At 40.1% G+C, this 25,968-nt stretch overlaps 1 protein-coding gene across 1 annotated transcript in view; it reads right to left on the reverse strand.

Moving 5' to 3' along the window:
- The window catches only part of grik3 (glutamate ionotropic receptor kainate type subunit 3), an 89,041-nt gene that overhangs the window by 40,024 nt on the left and 23,049 nt on the right, over window positions 1-25,968 (reverse strand). The window contains exons 2-4 of the mRNA XM_047599216.1: window positions 959-1,132; window positions 520-777; window positions 247-428 (exon numbers count right to left, since the gene is read on the reverse strand). Of these exons, the coding sequence (XP_047455172.1) occupies window positions 247-428; window positions 520-777; window positions 959-1,132 (614 nt within the window). The remainder of the gene's footprint in view (window positions 1-246; window positions 429-519; window positions 778-958; window positions 1,133-25,968) is intronic.

The following is a 25,968-nucleotide window of genomic DNA, read 5'->3' on the forward strand; positions in this document are numbered from 1 at the left end:
TTCCGGCGAGTCCTTCTATCCGTGCATACTCTACCCAAGTGCCACCACTCGACAGAACCAAACAAGGTATTTCTGGTCGGTAAGAATGCGGCTCCTGTTGTCTGACGAATGTGTGAAAGGGCGATGTCTTGACGATGTCTGGACCCGGCTCTCCGGTCATGAGCGATAATGGTGACACACATGCTGTAATTTGTCTGATAAGATGAGATCAGATAACGGGAGCGTCTACAAAGGCCTCACACTTACCTGTTTCAGGATCTGTGCAGCCATGTGGTGGCTGCAGTCGAAGATGATGCGGAATTCTCGACTCCTCTTCATTTCTTTGAGAAGAGGCCTCGTATCCTGCGAGTCAAGAGGAAGCTGGCGGATCTTTAGTCGGATGTTGTACCTTGATGGGGCCATTATCAGCTCCTGTAGCCGTATAAGACCTTAAAATGCGAGAGACATAACTGTGAGTATGTCGCACATGTTTAAGAAAGCACAACAAATGCAGTATTTATTATATATATATCTGTTCACCTGTGCTGTCGTCATATACAACAGTGGCTGTTTTCCATTTGAGGAACTGCACCAGGTCCAGGATAGCATAGCTCAATGATGAGTAATCCGGGTATAAATTGGCATAAAAGGAGTCCCTGTTGTCCATGGGGTGATGTTTCCACCGCACCTGGATGTGTGGCACCTCCAGTGCATTGCAGATGGACTGCACAGCATTTGATGATGAGCTATGTGAGGGGCCAAATATTGCAACCACACCTAAAGACAGCTGGTCACAAGCTAGAAAGGAGGAGAGACAAGCGCTTGACAAGAAAACAAGCCAATGCCCTGTCACAGTGTGAAATAAGAATTAGCAAAATTCAAATCCAAGACTTTGTTGTTGTTTTCTGACCAACAATCTTCTAGCCCTCATCCACAATGTGATGGGAATCCTTGAAGAAACACAGGACAAGTCACTCACCTTTTCTTGATGCCTCAAAGCTGTCATAGATATTAATCCTCTGTATGTCATATGTTAACGTTGTGTTTGGCAACAAAGTCCTGTTTCTGTTAATGTTATTGACAGCGAATTTGAAGGCCAGCTCCTCCGCGCTGACCAGAGAAACAGGTCCGTCAGTTTGTTCGAAAATCCCACCTGAAAAACAAAAGAGTAAGACGCATAAGGGCCATGGACACTTAGTGTCAAACATCGTTGCTAGAGGAGAAACGCAGTTCCAGTTAGGAGAAAAACACTGAGAGGAATTTGCACTTCGGACGAGCAGCGAAAGGAGCAGAGCACATTACACAAGGTATTAAATTTGCTCTGCAAACATGGAGCAACCTTCTCCATTTTGAGGGAATGCTGAAAAAACACAGTGTCAGCTTTGAAGCCATAATGGATTAAGGAGTGTGTATGTGTATGTGCACGCGTGCTTATGCTTGTCTGTTTGTTCCATCAGGGCAGCAGGACGTCTCAGGCTCTTGTCTCTCCATTAAGGCATCCTTTTATTTCACCTGAATACCACGTTGGCGGAGCAGATAACCGGACAGGGCCACTCTTCTTTTACATAAAATTCTAAGGAAAGTCCTTTTTTCATTTTTTAGATGGACATATCCTTGTGAACATCAAAGTAGAGTTCAGCTTTAGATGGTGGTGGTGTGTGTGTGTGTGTGTGTGTGTGTGTGTGTGTGTGTGTGTGTGTGTGTGTGTGTGTGTGTGTGTGTGTGTGTGCATCACTTTGAGTCCTTTCACTACATACTAGAGTGTAGAGGAAAAACGGCAACTTTTAGTTGTTCATATGCTGCAGAGGAAGCAAATAAAACATTAACATTCAGAGTAGTCTTTCAGATTATATGTGTCTTATCTGGCAAGTACAAAACTTCTATGTTACAGATTTAGTGTAAACAGCTTGCACCTTGAGTGCCAACCTCCTGAAACCGTAAAAGCGAAGATTAATCAAAACTAACATTAGCCTCTAAAAAAAGAAAAGGTTATGTCTACATGGCATTAAATGTAGCCTATAGGCTACTAGGTTATCATTTTCTGTTCTTCACAACTGAGTCCTCTGCTGCGGACTTGAAATCAAAGGTCGAATGTGTCTTGTAATGCGCATAAGCTGCACCACCATCCTCCCTGCAAACTCACAGCACCATATTAATTAGGTTTTGAGGAGAGAAGTCCATCTGCCGAACTGCTTGACTTGAACAGAGCAAACTTTTGTCAGTGCAGCCGTTTCCACTAGTTCTGACCTCTGACAGGGGCTGGGGTTTTTTTTTGTTTGTTTGTTTGTTTTTTTGCGGATTGAGCTTTTTAGCTCTCTCTTGATTGGCTGTCGGAGAAGATTGATGGATGTCCCAAAAGTAAGCAAGTGGCACAATCAGGAGCGCGAGCACAGACTAATACAATTCAAATACACAAATATATTCTCACAGCAACAAGATCATCTGGAATGAATAAACTGTGAACCAGCTGTTCGGCATGATCTAGGAGAGGCCATCCCCGCGTGACGGTTTGTAGCTCTGTCTACCCAAATGCAATGTCTCGGTCCCGCCTCAGGCCTTGTGAGGCAATGCCACAGTCTGCCTTTGTTGCTGGTGGTTCTTAAATAGTGTTTTGAAGTGTCCAGGCCAATACTGTCGCTAGTCAGTGGTAACTGGCGAAACTGGTAATTACAGACTCAAGGAAACTTCAACGGAAGCTGCATAGATATTACACATACGCACAAAAAACAGTTTATTAGTCATGGAGAGAAAAAAAGATGCATGATGTGGTGAGATTTTTACTGTTTGAGAGAATAAAGCCCACGGTGATGTCATCGGAGTTACCGTGGCAACTCAAAGCGGTGCTTGAAATCACTGCCTCATTCAGTCGTTTGCGACAAAGTAGTAATTATATATGATGTGAATTATGGAGGCCCCTACAGCGTTGCCGGATGACGCACGTCCCCCCTCCCCCATTCAATAAAATTTATTTGAAATGAATTCAAAAAGCCAATGCTGCATGTAACACTAAAATAAGCTAACTTCTCCTATTTGCGTGTAATTGGCAGAATAACAAACATTACCTGTATTGTCAAACATACGACAGCCCAGCCCTTGACTGCAGCCTTTAAGAAGACAGCTCAGACAGCTTCTTTAAAGATGCCTGCAGGAACATCAGCTTATGGAGAGACTGGCTTCTCCACCTCCACTCTCAACATATTATCCGTTTCAGCAACAAAGCAAAATGTCTCCGCTATCTTCTGTCACTTCTGACAAAGTTCACTGTCATCAGAAGTTACAAATGTCTGCACTTAAGTTTCATAGCCATCACTTCAGCTACTGAGACAGCCTTTCAGAACTTAGTTTGTTTTCATTAAGATAACAGGTTTCCAAACAGTAACACTGCACAGTAGATGTCTGTTGAGTTAGACATGTAAATTAAAATGAAATAAAATGATTTTATTTATTTTTTTTGTCTGATTTGTTCCATGTTGGCTTCTAGTTTCCAGTTCTATCCAGTAATTATACTGTGCTATTATTTTTCATCAGTGTATTTTGAAAATGATGTATTCTGCAGGGGCTTTATTCAGCTGAAAGTTACGAGCTGTTAGTGTGAATGGGAACGTTGCCACAAACACCAGATTTAAAACTCTGCAAAACAATGAGATTTACCTGTTGTTGATTAGCTTAATCAGCAACGTGTAAAAACTCATTTGGCATGTATATGTCAACACTTCACCACAGAACAAATCTTCCACCTTGTTAATGAATTTAAATGCATAACATTTCTATATAAGGAATATGCTGTATATGAGGGGGAAAAAAATTAAATTGACCTTATATTGCAAAGCGATGTATTTTTTGTGTGTTTGATGGTCTACCACACAAACACTGTCTTATGAGTGTCAGCATGGTATTATTTCACTAATCCGAGAGAATGCCTGGTTTCAGAGAGCTGAGCTTCAGAATAGCACCTGTGACCCACTGATGCCCCTGAACAGAGTCCCATCGCTTGGATTACAGAATCATACACCTCTGTTGCTGTGGGCAAAGTGGCAATTCTGGAAGCCAAGCTCATCTTACTATTTATGACTCAAAGCCTGCCTGGATTGTGAGGGGACGTGATGCATAAACCTGGCCGGTGGAATGCGTCACATTAAAATAAATGAATTCTTCCATTTCATGGGGAAATCTCATTAGAGTACATTAAGTAATTGCTGGAGTATATAGTAATTTGACTGTTAAGCGGATAAACCATGCATTGCTCAGAAGCACTCTAACAAATTTAATAAACAGGGGGGAAACCCGCTCCTTGGGAGGAAAATCTTGCAGATAATTTGCTTCGCCCTATTTAGAAATCTGCCATAAGCACAATGGCAGGGCTTAATGCACAAGACCTCCCGCAACTCCATCCTCCATCAAATAAAGTCCAAGCAGTTCTCTTTAGTGTCGTATTTACTCTAATGATGATAAGATTGGAATATTATGGTGCATGTTCGCAAATTCCCATTTAAACAACTGCGGTGAATGTTCATTATTGCTGGCGTTGTGCGAAAACTTAAACTTGTACGAATTTCTGACTTGTTCTTGTGAATCTCAGTCAAAAGGCTTTTTAAATGAGCATGTCTTCAGCAGACAAGAACACAAAGGCCTTTAATTAGTCTCCAAGGTCTCGCCACAATATATAGAAATCAGCCACTAATTGCAGCTGTTTCCATAATTTGTCCTTTGAGGACGTTGTGGATCAGTAGCATTCAAAAGGCGCAGGCTGATGTATGCGAAGATGGGATGATTGGAAGCTAAATGGCAAAATGCATTCAACTAGGCCGCCTAAACTTAGCAACATGTTAACAGAGAGAGAGAGGAGAGGCATCTATTGTGCAATTAAAAATGCAATCCGCAACACAATTGTATCCAAATGTTTTCCTAATGTTGTGCATCTGTAGCAAATTTTCACTGTACTTTATTTTATCATCCATTTTAATATTCACTTCAATTGGTAGATTGAGTTACTCAAGTAAAAAGTACAATAGGAAGATGCATAATGGTAGCTAATGGGCTACAACCCAATTACAAAAAATATATGCATCTTAATATGCCGTCATAGTGTCGAAGTTGGAACCAACACAGACATTTTAACGATGCACAAAAATTGTTCAGGTAGCAAATGTGTCCGAGGCAGGGCTTTTAAACTCCAAAAACGTTATTATTTAAGCTTTTAAATTATACATTAAAACATTTGGCTTCTATGCAAATTAATGCTTGTGGTGATCTGCGATGTGAATGGAAATCAGGCTGAATTTTCTACTTAAACAGAAGCTGCGTATGCAGAGGGGTCTGCGGGGCCTGCGGGGACCGACAGAGACAAGCTGTGCAGAGTCGGAACCAGAGGTTTCACATTTCGGCTGCACATGCCCTTGTAAAAATCGATGTTGTAGCATGAAAGCTGAACATGTTATGTGCCCGCTAACAACGTGGGCAAATGCACAAGCATAAACCCAACCTCTGAAGTTATGCACTGGCAGGCTGCCTGCAAACCAGCTTAGGTGGCTCGCCTCGAATCATCTGGGTACTTCTGAAAATACTTGTGTTTATCATCGACTGCATCTATGGAATTCAAGAGGGTCAACTGAGTGACATCACAACAGTCTGCTGAAACAAGAAAACATTATCTTAATACAGTGACTAGTTTGGAAGAGTTTCTGCCATGTACATAGTCTTAAACGTTGTTGCCAATAATTTCACCTGATCTTAGTGCTGTTGTGTCATTATACATGTAGCTAACTGAATGCCCTTCAGTTCATTCAGTGCTTACATCCGATAAACATCTCATTTGTTTGCAACAAAATGTAAATATCAGCGTTTATGAGAACATGATGGTCCTTAGAATAATTACAAAGGCTGTCATATTAGAATAAATTTCCTCACATAATCAGGCAGCTTTTCACTGACATATCACCAGTATCTCCCAGCTTTAAGCAGTTTTTCATTTAATTTTTCATTCCCTCTCTCAAACTATATGTGTGTTCAAAATAAATGTAGTCACCACAATTGTAAAGCAAGGCAAGGTCGTTTCCTGTATCTGAGCGTTTTACTGCCGAAGTAAAATCTGTGATGGCATTGCCCTTGCAATGGGCAACATTAAAACTTGCGGTGTTTCCGCCAAACAACAGCCTGACCTTACTTGTAGCTACAACCAGTACTTTCATTTATTTATTTATATCCTAGTTATTTTAACTAGGATCTAAATTTAAGATTTGTTCTCAATGAAAGTCAAAGTAAGTACGCAGAAAAAGCTGCTGTGTATATAAACAATAAGGAAAATCCATCACATGTACAGTTTTCACTAGATCAACATATATTAAAGATGCAGTAAAGGTAGACATTTTATTTCTATTACCCTTCATTGCTGGATACATTGAGCTTGTCACAACCAATTCCTTGCAGCCAGGCAAACCAATCCAGAAGCCTGAACAATGAAAGTAGCTCATTATGCTCTAGGATGCATGTGTGCTCGCCCACAGCATTTCTGAGTGTTGCTCTTTTGTACTTTCCCTTTGCTGGTGGGATTCCCAATCTCACTGTGAATAGCTTCCTGTCTCTCTGGATGTGCAACAGCACTCAGCTTCACAATGATAGCAGCAAACAATGACCAGCACAAAGCGCACACACAAACCACCATGAACATACGGAAATGCAGCCAATCTTGGGAAGAATATGTTCCTTGGTAATTATGGGTAACAGCTCAACACTAGGGACTAACTGTTACACAGCGCTGAGACCTGTGGTTAAGTTTGCTGCGTTTTGCTCGTATAGGGAAAAAAAACAGGCCAGGAATCTGTTACATTTAATCAATGATGAGTATCATGAGAGGAAATTAAGGGTGCTGGTTAATTAATGGTGTCTGGCAGCATGTTGGCTCATTAGTTAGCAAAGTCATCTCACAGCAAGACGGCTCTGAGTTTGATCTTAGCTGTGGTTCTTCTCCGCATGTTCACTTGGGTTCCCCCCAACTGCTCTGGTCTGTTGTCACAGACCAAACACGTGCAGGTCAGGTGGATCTAAGAGTATAAATTGCCTGCAGGTGTTAGTATGAACATGTTTGTCTGTGTGTTAGCCCGGTAGCAGATCAGTGACCTGTTTAGAGTGTTTCCATGTCGTTCTGCTAACAATCCAATCCCTCTGTAAGCCTTCACGAAAAACAAGCAATGAGCTAATTAATGCTTTACAGTCTCAACAAATAGCTTAAATCCTAGAGTAGAGAGGCAGTTTGCCTGTTACTCCGGCCGCCATCTTGTGGCATCTTGTGTGTTCATGGTTAGGTACAGAATAATAACAGAAAACCCGTCCAGAGGAATATAATCTGTGGCAAGATATGATAAGAGTTCACAGACTTAATCAAAGTGTAAACTATTCCAATAAATTCTAAAGCACACTACTGTTTCATTGCCGTTTTATTTAAAACTGTTGTAAGAGTGATATCAATTGACGGGTATATGATACCGGTGTTGGCACACATGTTAAGAGCAGAATGGCAGAAGTGACTGCTAACAGTGTAAATGATTTATGAATCAATGACATTCATTACATGAAGGCATTAAAAAAGACTCCTATGAATGCCTGGTTACACCCCGTTAGGATCACCCTCCCCGTATATCAATCTGTAAAAATATCTAAGAAAGAATAAAGAAAAGCAACTCTGCTTATTTAAAAAAGTGTTTGTTTCTTTAGCAATGTAAATGGTGCCTTTCAATAAGCAGCTCATTCATGTCACTATGCAGTGAAAAAATTCATTTTGGTCACAATATTGCTTTTTCTCACTATATCAAACATTAGCAAAACATTACCAGTAATAAGGATTTGTATGTGGATTTAGTAACAATTAAATGGCACTATAATGCAGTACACGTGTGTGTGTGTGTCTGTGTGTGTGTGTATAGATAGATAGATAGATAGATAGATAGATAGATAGATAGATAGATAGATAGATAGATAGATAGATAGATAGATAGATAGATAGATAGATAGATAGATAGATAGATAGATAGATAGGGTGTGAATTACAAATTAACTTTAACAAGTGCCCCTCCATATTAGCAACCTGAACCACAACGGCAGCAAGGAGATGCCTTAAGTGCTGTGGTTCTTACTCATAACCTTGACACTTAAGTGATTCCTGAGTCATTCTGCACTGACATGGAATAAAAAATAAAAAATGATAAATTTTATAATATTTTTTTTCTCAGAACCACAATATGCCATTAAAAAGAAATTAACATAAAGTAAGTTATAAATAAACATTAGTGGTAGCCTTTCATGTTGGTAAAAATGTAAAAATCTGAGAAACGATTTTGAGTGATCACTGTTTTTTTTTTTAAAGAAGACTTTTCCAAATACAATATTCGCTGACTGAAAAGAAAATGAAACCAGCTGTTAAAAAAACTGCAGACATAAAAGTGTCTGCAATTCTTTATGAGAGGAGATTGTTATTTATTATTGACTATAATGGATGAAATGATCTATTTGAAATATCAAGCAATAAACATCAGGTTAAATATTTTCAAGTAGATTTATCCCCCCTGTATATTTATTCGCCGTGCAGCGGCCTCACACACGTACAGGCCATTCCTGCGGGCAGCATACTACAGATAAAGCGTGCTTGTGCGCGCTCGTTTCTCATACACACTGGCTTCTCTGCTGAGCCGACTTGAATTAGAGCTTCTATTTGTCATTCAGACAGATTCATTCTGTCCTCATTGTTGTCTTAATGATGTATTCAACTTACAATTGTAACCGCCAGTAACAAATAATTGTTTCCTCAAATACTCTGTCACACAGCCATCCATTATGTACAATGACAATTTATATTTCTTACTGTGACAGGCTGTGCATGTAACAAATGTGACTTTTGTTATGCTTTTATCACTGATTTCTTCCTGTTACTGAAGCCACCAGCATTGTGCCTTCCACCTAGTGGTGGATTACAGCACATTGTGCAGGTTCAAGCTTTTCAGATATCAAGTATTGTCCTGCAAATGTGTCCTTGACTCATGCTGGCCCTCCTGAACCCATATAAATGTGTTCTTCTGTTCTTTCTTTTTTAATTTTAAAACGTTGAATCAACAGTCAGTGAAACTGTTTTAAGTGTCACAGCGTTTAGACAAGTAATGCATACAGCCTCCGCACAGCATAAAATATTATCATATAGATTGAATTTGTGTTTCCTAATGTTTGAGTCCGTGATGAGAAAAGCTCTTTTAATTGTGTTATTTCTCCGTGTAACTTGCCGTCCACGCTGAAGCTCCACCCAGCTCCATCACAGCTGAGAGGCGTTCTTATTTATTTGATACGATTAGTAGTACTCATGCAGCCCTATAATGTTGTGATATCTCCTCTGTCAGAGGACTGTCAGGTAACAACACATTTGTAAAATCTAATTTTATGCTCAAGTGGTTCTGCTTCTGCAATTTATCGCAGCTATCGCTCACTTTCTCCCGAGCTCTCTCCGGCAAGCTTCCTCTTACTCGCTCTCCCTCTCCAGTCTCCACCCTCTCTACCCAGCTTAGTGAGGTGTTTTGATCTCATTATCATTCCCAAACATTCACACTGGATAATCTATCAGGGCGGGAGCTTGTGCTCTGCACCATACAGGGCGCCCTGGTCATGATTAGGGCTGTCAGGGCGTGCTTGCAATGAAAATACCTTTTTTTTTTTCTTTTTTCTTCCTTAAACGAAACAAGTATTAATTGTCATGTATTTCTCCCTGCATGCTATAAAAACCTCTCTCTGTCAGTTAGATTCTTTACTAAAGACAAGCTGCCTTCTACTGTACTAGGACAACTGTGGGACAACCGAGCAAGAACACCGAATTGATTAGCTAAACCAAGCAGCGGGGCACAGATGCCCTTTAACAAACCACAAATCCCTTTCCAGAAACACTGCACAATGCGCAGCGAACCTCCATTAGACAATCCTGTTCCACAATGCATGATACAAACAGCTACCTCCCCGGCCCGTGGGCCTATTGTTATCACGGAGGCAAAACCCTCCCCATGCCAAATCCTCACCTCACCGCCAGTTCAATCAAAGGCTGTGCCAGAAAAACAGGGAATGGGACAATGGTAACTAATGCCAGGTGGATGGGGGGGGGGACTCTGAGCCGTGCCAAGCTACCTGTGTCCATCACTATCCCCACCACATCCGTCTCCTCACCCACAGCAACCTTTCTTTGTCCACATATGGTGGCAGAAAATACGCAGACCTGCAGCCTTGCTTCTTTGTCACAGTGGGACTCAAAGGTGGCCAGCAGCACGAAAAAAAAAGACGCACACTGTGCATAAACAACAGCTTTGGAGGGTGCACCTTCAGTTCACTGTTTGTGTGTTTGGGAGGTAGACTTACATAAGGATAAATGCGGGATAAGGACTGTATCCTTGGCAACATTTGTCAATAAGCAATTTTGTCATGACCCCAAACAAGCTTACTCACCAGCTAGCTGTGGATGCCTCCTCTTTCTCTGGTTTAAAAATACAGTCCACACACTGTGATGTGTCTGTTTCGTCTTGTCAGAAACAAGCAATACACCACTGTTAGGCCTATAGCATGGGATACTAAAACAACAGTTTCATTTCCCATATTCTATTGTGATGAAGCTGTATCTTGTACTTAAAAGGATCTCCTCTACCTCACTGCAGCATGGTGGTGTGCCCAGGAGAAGGCTGCGCCACACACACCAGCTGTGAAGCCTTTTACTTATTCTGCCGCCGGCCATCTATACCCTCTCTCACTTTTTCGGCACAGACTTATAATGTCAGTAGTATTCATGCGAGTGTGAACACTGCAAAACTCCTCAAATGCGTTCGTATAAAACTGGTCTTGACCTTGCACGTGTTCACTTTTAAAGGGTAATTGAACACGGTCCAGAAATCTGTTTACAAACTTTCAAGCTCCCCACACAAGCGATTAGTCACACGGGGTGTTTTCCATCAGGTTGCCAGTCAAATAAGTAATTTGTAATGGCGTAACAACAGCAATGAAGAAACGGAGTAAGAATGATTATACTTGATAAGGGTAATTATAGTATGTGTTCGGAAGTCAGCTAATTTTACAAGTAATTATCCACAGATGACTGAGGGGACTCTCCACTATATTCTTCAAAAAAAAATTTTTTTATATCATAATATTTTATGATACTTGTGGCCCCTAGCATTAAAATCTTCAACAGGCATTTTGTAAAATTTCACCTTTGCAGGACAGGACTGATTGTTTAAGACGGGTCTGTAAATACAGGCTGCGCATCCATCCAAAAAAAATACAGTACAGCAACATTCGTGAATTTAAAGAAGGGATCTACATAAGTGTGCAAGTAAGTGAGCTCAATTAGCCAGGTAAGGAAAACCGAATGCATCACCACAGGCACTGCAGCATAATAAGACTGTGGTGTCCACGCAGACAACGGCACTGTGGGAAAACAACAATTTAAGCTCTTTCAGTAAACCTTTCCATGTATTTTTTTTTTTTTATTATTTGTTTGTAACGGGCAGCTACGGGGGAAAAACAACACTGACAGTTGCCGAAACAATGTCAGTTGTACGGTATTCTGTGTACAGCTGAAACTAATTTCCACACACGGTGGACTGTGGATGATGAATTCAGTAATCTCAAACCCTGACGAAAGAAAGTGCTCCAGAAGTCTGGTGGTGACACTGCCGACTACCTCGTAGTGCTTGTCAGATGCCAGCAGGGTGCATGAATGTCTTCTGGTGGGGGCATTGTCTTTTAGCATCCATTAAACTGATGTTACTAATGCTCGGTGGATGGTTACTGATGATGTTCTGTTCCAGTGACCCTCTGCAGAGCCTTCCTTTCTCGGGCAGTGCACATTTCATGCAAGTGTGTGATATCCTGGTTAGGATGCTTTACATTCTATTTTTGCTATTCAGTTATTGGCACAGCAGAGATGTCACTGGAAGCAAAAAAAAAACAAAAAAAAAACATCAAAGCACACATGGTGCAACAGCTTAGTTTATATATAGCATAAGATGCCTTCACATTGCAAAGGATAGGTTAGGTGAGGTTAGGTTTTAAATGCAGGGCTGTTTTCAATCTCATATCTTTCTCTTCCCTACTTCCCTTCCCTACTCTTCCCTACACAAACACATTTAGTTTTCATTGCTACACGGCCTTCATCATGCTATACTATGTTAGAATCAATATAATGTGACGAGTGTCAGTGAGACAGCAGCAGCGAAGGCTGAGCGTAATAGCCTTCCAACCTCAAGGCTTCACAGTAGAGTTTTATGTTCTTTTCATCTGGTCACTTGGGCGCTCCGGGACTACGTTTTCATTAGTAGCACTTTGGAGGAAGCTTTTAATTTTACGGTCACAAACCTGTTGCGGGCCAATTGACTCATCCCGAGGGTTAAAGCACTGCCTTTGGATGTATTGTTTCAAAGTGGGAGGTTAGATAACTGTTCCAGGTCACTATAATTTTGCTGCTTAACCAGCATCGATTTTAAAACCAAAGGTACAATTAATACCGAGGCCTTTGTATATCCCTGCAAGCTGCTTCAAAGTGTGTACTGGAATGGAAAGGCATTGTTTAATTTAGGCCATCTTATTACCTTGCAGTTTTGACAACTACTTAGTTGCTTTAATGCTTAACATAATTAGAACAAGAGTTTGAGTTCAGCTGCATATAAAACTCTTTGACAGAGCTATTATCGGCACCCACCCACGAAAATTAGTGTCTTTTGCCAGGGGCGTAATGAAAACAGGGTATGAGTATATCTTTATGATCTCTGGCCTTACTTTTGAAGAAAGCAATAAACATCTTTGACAGGCTATATTGAAACTGCAAAAGAGAGAGAGAAAAAATAGAGCTTGTTGTCAATATAATGACAAAGAAGAGGATGTGTCGATATGTGTAATAAATCCAAATCACATGAACATTTAAAAAATAAATAAATAAAAAGCTCAGACAGGATTTCTTAAAGGAACTGGAAGGTAGAGGTTGACGTCGGTTTGAAGACAAGAGTCGCCGTGCTTTTCAAAGTCACTGCAGGTGCAGCTAAATATAAACCTGTCCCACTTATTATTGGAAGGACCACACATGCAAAGTTAATGTAGACAAATGAGGGGGAGGTGCAGGTCAGATCATTTGGGACACCTCTAGCTAGTTTCTGGGACAGGAGGCGCTCAAATGGAAATTAAGTGCGCTGTGTCTGTGTGAGCGTTCACATCCTCTGGAACAAGACCAATCTCAACACACCAGAATTGAAGCCCCGGGCTCTCGTTTTTATCCAACTTTCCTGGTGGTATGAGGAGGAAGATTATTCCCCTCAGGGCGTATATAGAGGGCCATGTACTCATGAGGATTAGCAGAGAGCAAGGAGCAATGAATTTGAAGGACCAGTCAACCGGGGGACATTAACTGATAGCAGAACTCGACATTTATGGAACCAAAACTTAAGTTATTACAGGTATTTTTTTATATGTCTAACTCACTGCTATAAAATCTCTCCCATGAAAAAAATCTAGCCCTAATGATCAGCTTCAAAGCACATTTCCCTCATGACTGCATGTAAATCAACATGCACTGATGTGATTGACAGTCAACATCTCAGGCCCTCTTGTAAACACACTCTCCACTGCCAGTCATGGGACAGATGAATCAAGTTATTTCTATATTTGAATCACACAAATACACAAGAACAATCCTTATTTTATGATCTTTATTTCAAAACCAACTTCTTAAATAAACAATCTACAGCCTCCTGAAGACACATCCACCTTTATAAAAAAAAAAAGAAAAAGAAAAGAAAAGGAGATGCTGTGCAGGAAAACTGTTGCGCGTGATGTGTAATTTATTCTCCGTATGTAGAACAAAATGCGCAAAGCTTATATTTTAGTTCTTTTTCAAACATGGCTTGACTATTGTAGGTTTATAATAAAAGCTGCCTGTTTTATCACAGAGCACAAGCATTATTCCTAAGCACTTTGCACCGTATTTTCAAAGCCGATTAGAGCACGGAGAAGGAGGCCAGCTCATCCTTGCAAAGGCAGGATATTTACATTTCAGTGCCATGTGCAGTGAATTTTAATTTGGCTCCTACGATTTAGCACGCCAGCTTCCTCGCAGTTTCACACATGAGTGCTTAATGGCTTCGTTAACATCCTGAGGGACTTTCCTCATTACCTGATCTGGTCAGCTCTGACAGGTGCAACGAGTCTCATCACTGATCTTTGTTCATAGTGCCAAGTTCCTTCGCACCACCAATCGTGGCGAAATCAAAGCAAACACTTGTGAGTCAAAAAGCCAAAGCGCAAAAAAGAAAAACGTCAGTCAGAGGCATAAGGGAATAATTCTAATGAGATCAGTGCCCTTGACCAAAATATACGGCCTGGAGTTAAATGTTTAAATTATTCCTGCATTGCCTTTCTGAGTATCTTTGGACCCAGACCAAGAACACCATTAGGCCATTTTAAACAAACCCATTAAGTATGTGTTTCATTACACAGCCGCTGATAAACTCCTGAGGCAATACCGAAGAAAATGCACTTTTTTTTATTATTATTATCAGACTTTCTCTTAAATACATTGCAAACGTCCGACTGTCAGGAGTATGTGTTCTTAATATGAGGATGCAGCACTATATTGTTTATAGTATTCTAGCATGCAATATACTTCTCTATCTCTATGGCACGTAATTCAAATTATTTGAAGGTAGCTACACATGAAGTAACTTTTGTCAGAAGGGTGTGGAAGCCGCCTAAAATTGAAGACATCCTCTATAACGAGTGCTGAAAAGCCTTGATTCTAAGCAACAGACTCATGTGACAAACAATCCCAAAATAAGCAAATCTCAAGGTCATATCAAAGTCTTATCAAATAAAGTGTGCCCAGTGACACCCTTCCACACGCTGAGCTCCAGGCATACTTGAAGGTGACTTGAGAGAGAGCTGGAAAAGCTCTGTCTTCTTGCCAGGGACTTCTTAGCGCGGCTACAACATGTTTTCTCACATCACTTCCTCCCCACTCGCCCACCAAGTGATGGTCACACACTCTGCACAGCATAATTTGTCTCCACTGTTTGCTTTGATGCCTGACATGGACATGGTATCGTGCTAAAGCAGCCCACTGTGAAGTACATCCAACACTGTGTTAAGAGAACGCAGAACATGTGTGCTCCGTGTGAATCGCCCGTGCAACGGGCTAAGCTTCATGTCTGCTCATTCAACTGAAGAACACATAAAGACATGTCTGAAGTGGACTGACAATTCACACAACAGACAACAGGGAGAATGAAAGTTTTTTTCTGATATTGTGTTCATTCATATTGTTTTTGCGTATTTGTTGGCAAGATCAAGTATATGGTAAGCAATGGCAATGGTAAGAATTACATAAGAGCAGCTACATGGATATATTTAGATTTTTAATACAGCTGTATATACAGCTTAGAGTAATGCTGATTATGATGTTTCATAAATCACTCACAGGATTTTAGTCCATTCGTGATTCATGATTAATCTGGTTGAAATCCATCTCACACTCCACCAACCCTAATAAAATGACTTGTTCCAGCTCATTTCTATAGCCAATACAGTACATGGGTGTGAATTTCTGACTGGCGGACTTATTGAAGGTGTAGTACCCCCTCACAATAGAGACCTGGGTTTGATTCCCATCAATAATCCCCCACATTCCCATCATCAGTTGTCTTTCATTTCAGTTTACACTTTGTTAGCTGCTTTCTTTTTCTTTGTATTCCTGATTTCATTCATTTTCTACCCTTCTCTGCTCATCCTTGCTCGATCCGTTTTACCCAACAAAACCATGCTTGGTTAGGTTGAGGAAATTGTCTGTGAAGGTTCTCAGGTATCCAGGTCAGGCTATATTTATATATAAGCTTAAAGATAAGGCAGCTGGACTTAATTTTAAGCCCATGTGTCTTGTTGGGTTTTCAAGATATTTTGCCACTCTTCCATGTTGCTTCTTCAGTTCAGTTCTTCACTTCTATGTGGTGTAACATATGAGTAATGTGTGGCGTAGGCATGAAAAATAATAGATTGCTGGGTGTTTCAATAGCTCACCTGGCTGAGCAGACAACCCCATACAACTGAGGCTACAACCCTTATGGCTGTGCCCTTTGCTGCATGTTCCCTCACTCTCACCCCATTGCTTCCTGTCTCTCTACACTGACAGCTATCCAATAAAGTCATATTAAAGAAATAAAGAATCACAGTCCCTGTGTTGTGCTCTGTGTCACCAAAGAGCAAATCAGTTGAACAAATCTAGGAAAATGGGACAGTGGTTGTCTGGCATTTTCCCCAAAACATTATTTATTAATATAAGTACGTATTAATGTCAAAATAATTGTTGTATAGTCAATGTTGTGAAGGAGTCATGTTTTTCAACCCAGTTAAAAAATCTGATCAGGCTGTTGTCATATAATCAGGGTTCTAAATTAACACCTGCCAACCCGGCAAATGTGAGTTAAAATTAATTTTGGCGTGTGTTAATAAAAACGTACTAGCCAGTTTGACCGGCGACGCATGAGGCAACCATGTCAGTCAGAGCCGCTCTACTGTTCTCAGTCATAGGTGCCCCTGGCAGTACTTCCTACATTTCCCTTGAACACTGCCGTAATGCTTTGTAATGATGTATAAGACACCCATTGGCTGCGCGCAGGCACGCTACAGTCTGCAGTGCAACCAGCGCAGAAATGAACAGAAGGTCAGCCAGAAAAACACAAAGTAGAAAAAGAACGAACAGACTCGAAGCGAGAGCAGGGGACAATAGACTAAAAAAAGAAGAGGGAGCTAGCCAAAAGGTAAAGTTAAACTAAATGCGGCGGTGGTTGGGACAAATGTCTGGGGCAAGAAGAAGAAAGAGGCAGGGGATGAGAATATCGTCAGAGGGTGCGAAACAAAGAAATCAATCAATTTATTTATAAAGCACATTTAAAAACAACCGAGGTTGACCAAAGTGCTGTAAAAAGAATTAAGTGAAAAAACTGCAACAAAACAAGAAAAAATGAAACAAAAACAGCAAATAACCACAAATCCAGCAGTAAAACAAAGAAAGGAATTTTTAACACGGTATGACTGACAGGTCGTGTTTGTGTTTGATCACGAAAATGTCGTCATGTTTTGTAAGGATTGCCGCATGTATGCAAAAGAAAAAATAATGTGAAAGCGGTAGGGGACTAATAATTGCGTATATTTTACTTTCTGTGCGTTCGTCACACCAACAATGTTAATAAAATGATCAAATGCATACTTTGACCGGAAAGATTTTGGCTAGTGGAAATGAGTAGCTCCATTCTTTTTGGTCCACAAAAATATCATGAGGCCATACCATAAAAACTTCTCTGCACCTATTGCAGAGTAATGAATGCTACCTAAGCCGATGGCATTTTCCTCGGCCAAATGAAAAAGTCAAGAAATCTCAAATGAAGTGAAAAGGGACTGAGGCAAATCTATACCTCATACAAAACTCTCCTCCTTGTGCAGTCAAGTCTCTGTGCTTTTATCTGGCAGGTTTAATACTATTGATGGGCTGCTGAAAAGGAACAGAAAATCCCCTTGCCACAACAGCATTTTGGCTGCTTAGCATTTGTGGGAATACACAGTACGAGCATTACGGGAGCAGATTATTTATTTTGAAAGAAAGGCAATTCGATACTCGTGGTCCACTGAGAGGAGCTAAAATGTGTTCCTGGTGCAAAAAAATAGAAGCCAAGTAGAGACTTGAGAAATCAGCAGAGGGGAGAAGAGTGACCAAGGTGCTGAGTTGAATAATAATAATAATTAAAAAAAAAAAAAAAAAAGCCAACAAACTCTGAAAGCTCAGAGCTGACAAGTTCATTACCCACTGAAACCACCAGGTTAACGGCTTTTCTTACGAGGCTTTTACTAATAAAAGTTTTTTTTTAAAAAAAAAAAAACTAACTGCACACGCTGCGATTTCTCTCTTGGTCACCACGCTGCTGGTGGCTCGGTGTCAAATCAAGGTCATGTTTTGAACAGTTTCCTTTCTCGCACTCATGGTACTTTATAGGTGTTGTAACTAAGGCATTGTGACTAAACAGAGATATTTTAGAGATAAGATGGCATAGGAAATAGCAGAATAAGACACATACACAATAGGACCACCACAGTGTTTCATCTTATTCAATATCGTCTAAAGAGTGAATAACAAATATACTGTGAGAAACAGTCTGAAGTCTGAATTCTAACAAATTAAAGAATCTTGATTAATTGAAGCTGTAATATTTAAGATTTATGTATTAAAATGTATAAAAATAAATAAATAAATCCAGTATCCAAACCGTTTCCACCAATGCTCAAACAGTCTGTAGAGTGCAGTGTAGAGTATCAGCCAGCTAGATAGCCATGCTGTTGTTTTCATGCCATTGTTGGTATTGCTCACTTGCTGTGGATCCATTTTAATTCCTTACCACGTTCATCAACACCACATATATTTCCAACACATCCAGCGATCCTGTGTTACTTTTTTTTTTTTTGATTGAGAGACCCCTGCAGCTGAAATTACGTACTGTGTAATTGACATATCTATCAAGTTGCAAAATGTTGACGCAGGGGGGAATCAATAAGATCATGCTGTAAGTGGTATAAATTAAGAGTTGAATAAACTGTGTTGTGACGTAGGGTCAGTGTTTAGGCACTCACAGGACTAGAAACTACATTTGCGTGTTTATGTATGTGAAAAGATGCAAGACCAAAAAAAAAAAAAAACACTTGACAAAAGTTAGTAACACATACACAAAATTTCTAGGGAATGAGGTTGGACTGTGGGAGGCGTGTGAATGCACTTGGGTATACTGCAGACACCCTTGAAACTTGGTGGCACCCTGGCCTACAGCCTCCAACACAGAGAGAGAAAAGTGCAGTAGTATTCATCTGCCAATCTAACACAGTCTAATAAAGGCCATATGCTAGGAGGCAACTAAACCCGCGCGGCCAATCTCAAGGGTGCTTGTGGGATCAAGAGCCTAAAGCAAGCGTAACGCCCGACCTAAAGAGAGCCAACAGTGTGGCGAGAGAAGAGACTAGTGCATGGAGAAACAACCATGATACACTTGCTTCCTTAAGGACTAGTTTAGTAACAGTCACTCCAACGCTAGTGCTTGAAACATGAAAGCAGGGATACTGTAACGCCGCTGAGTGGATGAAGTCAAGAACCTATTTTGTCATTCAAAGCAAGAGTCAGCCCGAAGCTCTGAGATGTTTGAAGAAACTTAAATAAGACCTGGTCCACCTTGTTTATAATATCCTGTAATAGTTTTCCCGCTGGTGGATGATAGACTGCAGAAAATCAAGTTGTACAGTTGCGGTGCTGTTGTGCACCACTGAGTCTCGATCTCAGACATCAAGGGAGCCTCAATCAACTTTTAAAGGACACTGCACTGAATCATTTGGGATGTCTGGAGTAATCAGGAAGAAATGGTTCACGAGTCATTACATGTGATGTGCAGTGTTTTATGCACTGTCATAATCCGTTAACAGACTTAATTAAAATGCTGAGGGACTGCGAAATCATAATTCAGTCTACTTTCAAAGCAGTGCCCTCTGTTTGTTTATATAACCTAGATCCAAATAGGGACAGTCAGACGAAATCAAGACATCACTCTGTAATGCCCCTGTGAACGTGTAGCGCGCCACCAGTGACTCATGAAATATGTTACTCCGATCACAGGTTACATCCACACCATCAATCCTCAAGATTAATTTGGCTTGGGAAATGAGTTATTCAATAATTCATTGTGTAATATTTGCCTGCAAATTAATCCTTATTCAATGTGACAAGGTGAATTAAATGATTGCTTACCAGGTAATTTGAACATAATTATTCCTCTTTCAAGCTATGGTCTACTCTGCACAATCTACAGGCTTGTTGTCTCTGCCAGGTGTTTTTTTAAGATGAAGAACCAGTCTGGATGCATTTCCCAAAAGATGAAAATAGCTATGTATAGACTGGAGTGTATAAAAATGATGCATGTGCTCTAGATGCTGCTCATCTCCAAGGAAGAGATTTATGATTGGTGTGATGCATAAGATATTAAATTATCATGTTTATGCCATATGTCCTTAAAAAATTATAGCGTTCGCGTACTGTTCCGCAACTTTAATCGACTTTAATCCATTGCACGAAGGACACTTTTTTTTTCTTTTTTTTTCTTTTTTTTCCTTTCAAACCAAGCAATTAAGCTTGCTCAGCAGCCAACCTTCTCTGCTTTGGGTGACCCACATTTAGCCTTAACACCAGTTGTGAAGCATGAAATCTGACACCAACAGCAGATTTTGTTTGCCTTTGAGAGCATTCACACGAAACAAAAAAAGGATAATGCTTGGGTAAGCATTTACCTGAAACTTAGTAGTAAATAGAGCAGGTACAGTATGTCTGGTAGTGTGCAAATCAGAAAGTGATGTATTTTAAAATGCAGTCTTACTTAGTTTACACCTCATCCTAGGAACTAAATCTTTTGAGATAAAGCACAGTGTTACGCCGAAGTAGCTGCATTGCTCGCAAATTCAACTAAAACTGAAGGTCAGCTTTATTAAAACTCGGAATGGGCAGGAATTAATTCATGTGATGCTGTTAACTCTAGATTAAACACTTAATTATAGTCTACAGGATAGAAATAGTAGCACTTAAGTGACTCAAAGTTTTCCATTTAATGCTTTAACAGTAACAGAGTTATTGCACTCTTACGCCAACATTTTAAACTCGAAATCCGCAACGCACATCACTGGACCGGGAAGAAAAGATGGATCTGTTGCCTTAAAGGAAGTGAACAGCGTCTTCTGAATGCCACAGTTTTACAAACAGCCCAGAGTTAATAGTAAAAAGTAAAATAAAAAGAGAGATGTGAGGAACACTTGGAATGATACAGCCCACTCAGAGCAGGTATAAATATAACGTTTTAACACACACCTGCTGTCTACCTGTCAAAAGCCTTCACTGTACTGCTGGCTGCCCTCCTTCACTCTCAGCCCCCCACACTACTCTAGCCTATTCAGAATAGCGGGCCCCCTATTGCGGTCTGTCAGATGCCGTCCTCAGACATGGTGCACCACTGCGCTGGAGTCTCTGGAGCTAACTGTCACTTATTTTTCCCTGTGCTTTTCACGGGGAGCGGGAGTGAGCAGCCCAGAAGCACGCTCACATGGCCGAAGCTGTCAGTCTGTGGTAGAAATCATTAGGCCGTACACATGTTGGGAGGCATGTAACATTAGTGTTGTCAGTAGGGCTGATGTTTTCTAAGAGAGATTTCACAGCAAGACAAGATACATCATATCTGACGCATCTCTGTAAAAGTGAGGGCACAATAATTTGGTATTTGTATGGCAATGTTCTAAAAAAGGAAGAAAAAATTTGGATTAGAATATCATTTGAATATCTTAAATTTGCTAATATTAAAGCTGCACTATTTAGTTTTGGTATAAACAATATGTTAAATGATGATCACTCAGAATATAAGACATATAGACAAATCAACTTGCTAAAAGCACTGTGAAAATACAGTGACATGTGCAATCACAACTCAAAATGAACGTTAATGCAAGTCCATGTGTGCCCCCCAAGGGGCTAGAAATCAATTGATGCAGATTTAAAAATGGCTACATAGCCAGGCTCCTAAGATTCCAACATGAAAACTCACATGGGCTCTGGTCCGCTAAATCAAGATGCGCCTATGGAAAATTGCAATGTGCCCTTGAGGAAAACCTCTGTTGGACAAACCTCCTTTTTGCTCAGAGTCAATTTGTGGAACCACATGGAACTCAAAAAGATCATAAAATCAATTTAATATCAAATTGAAATGCCTTTTAGGAAACAGCTGACAGCTGATGTCGGACTGGATTTGATTAGGGATTGTGTTGTTTCTTGTTATTTTGTGTGTTTTTATTTGAGCTAAATGTATTTGTATAAAACCATCCACGAACAGGCAATCAGGCATCACAGACATGCCGCCATAAATACTGTGGTATTATGTGCTGGGAACGCACTAGAATGAACCAGGGCTTGTTTATGTGATGGTAGAACATTTCAAAATGGTCACTGTGTTATAATGTGTTGGGTTTTTGATCAACAAATCATCTAAAAGCAGATAAATTAAAGGATTATCTTATTTGTTCTCAATGAATGTTTGCAAACATTTTCAAAATTGCAGTTCATAATTACCATTATGTGGATAATATGTTTTCAGCTTTTATTTCTTTTTTTAGATTTGACTGTGAATAAATGAACACATTGTCTTACTGGGTTAACCAAACCCACAGTAAACACATAAAAACTACTACGAGCCCAACCTCAGTATACAGTACCCTGTCTAAACTGTATAGATGGCCCTCCTGGTTCCAGCATTTACTTTTGAGAACAAAACTGTTACGCCCCAGAGTGCTGTAACATAGCTTTTTGACGATAAGAAAAACTTTTAAAGTCGTCCTGCTGGGAAAAATTCAGAGATACCGTTAATCCAAGAAGAAGATAGTGCTTTGTGTAGATTTTTGTGTAGATTGTCTGTCAATCTCCAGCTCCCGGTGTGGCACTTGAATGTAGCTGGTGCACATTTTTGTCCTTTTGGGCTCATCCTCTGTGGCAGCTATAATTCTTGGTTGTTTGACTGATTCATTTGAGCAGTAATGTTGAGAAGAGCTCTTAACCCATTTTCGGTCCAAACCCATATATTTCTTCCTTGGCAGTCGAACGCATTACACGGGCCCTCAGCAAGTCCTGCAGGTTGAACTTGGCTAGCAAAACCTGTTTTGAGCTGACTTTGACAAAGGAAATAAAAACACGAAATACATTAAATCTATTGGGCTGCCTGGATTAATTGGAATTGTAGCATAGTTGAGACAAAAAAAAACAAACAACAACACATAATGCAATATTCTGTGTACAAGATATGTGCAGTAAATTCAAAAATAATATGCAATGTATGAAATTTAATTTCCACCACAACCTATTACATTAGTTTGTTAAAAATAATCATATATACTAAAGTTATATTTACAACCATACACGACTGCGTCAACTCTGCACCTTTTACTTCTCTATCTCTCTTGTACTTTTACTTCTGAACGCGACCACTCGAGGTGATGCTTTTGTTGTACATGATATTGGGCAAGTACAGCCCAGCTGAGTTTATCTGTTTTCTGCATCAGTGACTTGCAACAAGTCCACTCTCTTTTTCATTAAGTGACTGAGGGATCCGGCAGGCTGAGCAGAACAGAGAGCAGAGCTGCTGTCAGAACGCCCTGCCCAGCCGTCATACACATTAACGGGCACCTATTTTGAAAAATAACGGGGCTTGCTTACGTCCGTACCCACACCACACTGCATTGTTGTCCATATGTTAGCAACAAGTTAGCCAATTTTGCACAGCCAAGGAATCCAGTTTGAAATGTTTCCAAAACTATATACTCCAGAGAGAGGGAGAGAGAGGGAGATTATCCTGAGGCACAGGCATTCAGCAATCTGTTTGTGTTTAGATTTTTCCCTCTCAGTTAGAAAACTATTGTTTACAGCTTTCTTTGCTTCCATAAGGTAGACGAAGGAACAGGAGGGATCGGCCTCCCCGGCCACGAGGTGCCACCATCTCCTCTCTCCATCTGTCTGCCCAATCTTCCGGGGGCTAATTATCCTAATCCCTTGAATCCAGAATGTAGGCTGGTGGCATGCGCCTCAGTCCCAGGATGCTAGCGTTTTGCCTCCCAGTTAAAATGTGGAAATTAATTACCGCCTGCCCTGCTGCCAGTGGGAGGAGGAAGAGTGGAAGCGGCTGCAAGAAGGCCCGTCCCTGGCAGGTGTGGGAGGGTGCTCGGGACTTCTCTTGAGAGCTTCACGTGGGGGCTGAGTGTAGCTGAAGACTGTATGGTACCGGTGGAGCCCTGTTAGTCATATGAAGTCCCCGTAGACGCCAAAATGTTTATTCCACCAAGCTACGTGTAATGTTTTAACCCAATGTTTGTTTCACTTAGAAAAAGGTGCTAAAGGAAACAGCTGTCTCTATTATAGTTGATCTAAATTAATTTGAACTAATCTGGGAAATCAGTATAATTTTGGTGTTCAATTGGAGATCTACAAAAGTTTCCTGCCATCCGAGTGTCCCTAACTTAGTTTTCACTGGAGAACATGATGTCATTCATGCTGGTAATTTGATTCATACAAAACAATACGACAGCGTGTTACGCTTAATCTTTTGAATGAATGATGATGAATGGGAAGCTAACAGAGACAGAAAACACCCTGAGCTTCATGGCAAAGTATGATTTGTTTTTAATAGAACTTCATTTTGCAGTCCAGGAGAAACGCGGAGGACCATTTTGAAAATAATTTAATATGTGAGAAACATAATATCGGATGTACGTTTCCTTAACACAGTTGAGTGAATGAAAAAATAACCTGCTGGATATGCGAGAGCTTGCACTCTATTCCAAAACACCCACGTGGGTAAATGACACAGACATACTCAGTCACGCTTCTACTTTGCCAAGGGAAACAGGGTGAAAAATACCTCTATTAAAACATATTCATAGCTGAGAAATTACTGGGTTTGGCATCCATAAAAATCACACTTTCTACTTTTCTCAGAGGGGCTTACACACATTAACTGTAGTGGTCTTATAAACAAACCTCCTGAACAGACACCAGTATAGTGATGCATTTGCAGTTTCTACTCGTAAGACCAATAGAGGGAGCCTTATATTTAAGTTGGCATGTGCTCCATTATACCGTCTTAGTTCTGTCACAAAGTGGCTTTGTCTTAACCCTCCTATTATCTTTGGGGTCAATTTGACCCCATTCACTGTTTAACGTCTCTAAATATACGATTAACATATTTTTTTTAGCTTCATATTTAATGACTTTTCCTAATTTAACAGGGACACTGACACAGACACTGGCCCCAGGATAATATATTTCATAATTCTTGATAATAGTTGTGATAATAGTTTTTGATACCAAATGTTATAGATAACAGGAATATGTACTTAGAAATGATATAAGGCCACTTAAATCTTTCAGATTTAAGGTCAATTGGTGAGATTTTATGGTAATTTGCATATGTCTCCAGAGTTGGTTTTCTGAGTGGATACGTGGAATAGGGTGGGGGATTGTTTTTATTTGATAATTTTTTGGAGGTTTAAAATGCTGGAGTCCATAAAAAATTAAATCTAATAGGAAATTTAATTAATTTTTACTTTTTGGTGACTGTAACGTTACAGTCTGCTATCAAGACCATATTTTTTAAATTGATGACATGACCTTTCAGTAATGATTTTTTTGATTCGGCTGGCTTTTAAGAAATAACAAAGCAATTTATATTGGAATTTTAAACACAGTATAATGGTAATAGTGTATGAAGCCGGCAATAAGTGTAACATTACAACAACTGTCACAGTCTGTCAACAACCGAACACTGACAAGTTAGTTATTTTTTCACCTGCATTTAAATATAAATGTAAGGCTGTTATGACATTCAGTATTATTCTGTCTGAATTTGGAGGACACTACCAGTATTTTTTGTGTGTTTGTCCTTTTTGGGTTTATTCTATGAGTACTCATTGGTCACAAGTAAATCTGGAAAAAATATATATATTTGGGCCATTGGAAGGAATAAAATAAGTCAATTGTCCATTAAAGACAAAGATTAATGTCAGCTTCACTGTTGTTGTTGTCTTAACATTGTGTCAAAGAGCTTAACTTGAGGCACTGATCAGAGATGAATACACAATCAGGTCAGGATCATCTGTGTCCGTCAATAAATCCAAGTATCCTTTTGGATGACTATGTAAAACAACACCGTGAATGATTTATGGCAGTGGAGAGCAGAGTGAAGTTGTGGAGGAATCACATTTGCAATCCTGGACACCAACAGCTTCCCCTAAGTATAAATAAATATTTCACAATTCTCATTTAGCTCCAAACCGACATCTGGGTGGGATAATGCAGTATGTAGAAGTGCAGCTCAAGACTGAATTAAC

This window comes from Mugil cephalus, chromosome 11, assembly GCF_022458985.1.
Source record: "Mugil cephalus isolate CIBA_MC_2020 chromosome 11, CIBA_Mcephalus_1.1, whole genome shotgun sequence".
Classification (NCBI taxonomy): Eukaryota; Metazoa; Chordata; class Actinopteri; order Mugiliformes; family Mugilidae; genus Mugil; species Mugil cephalus.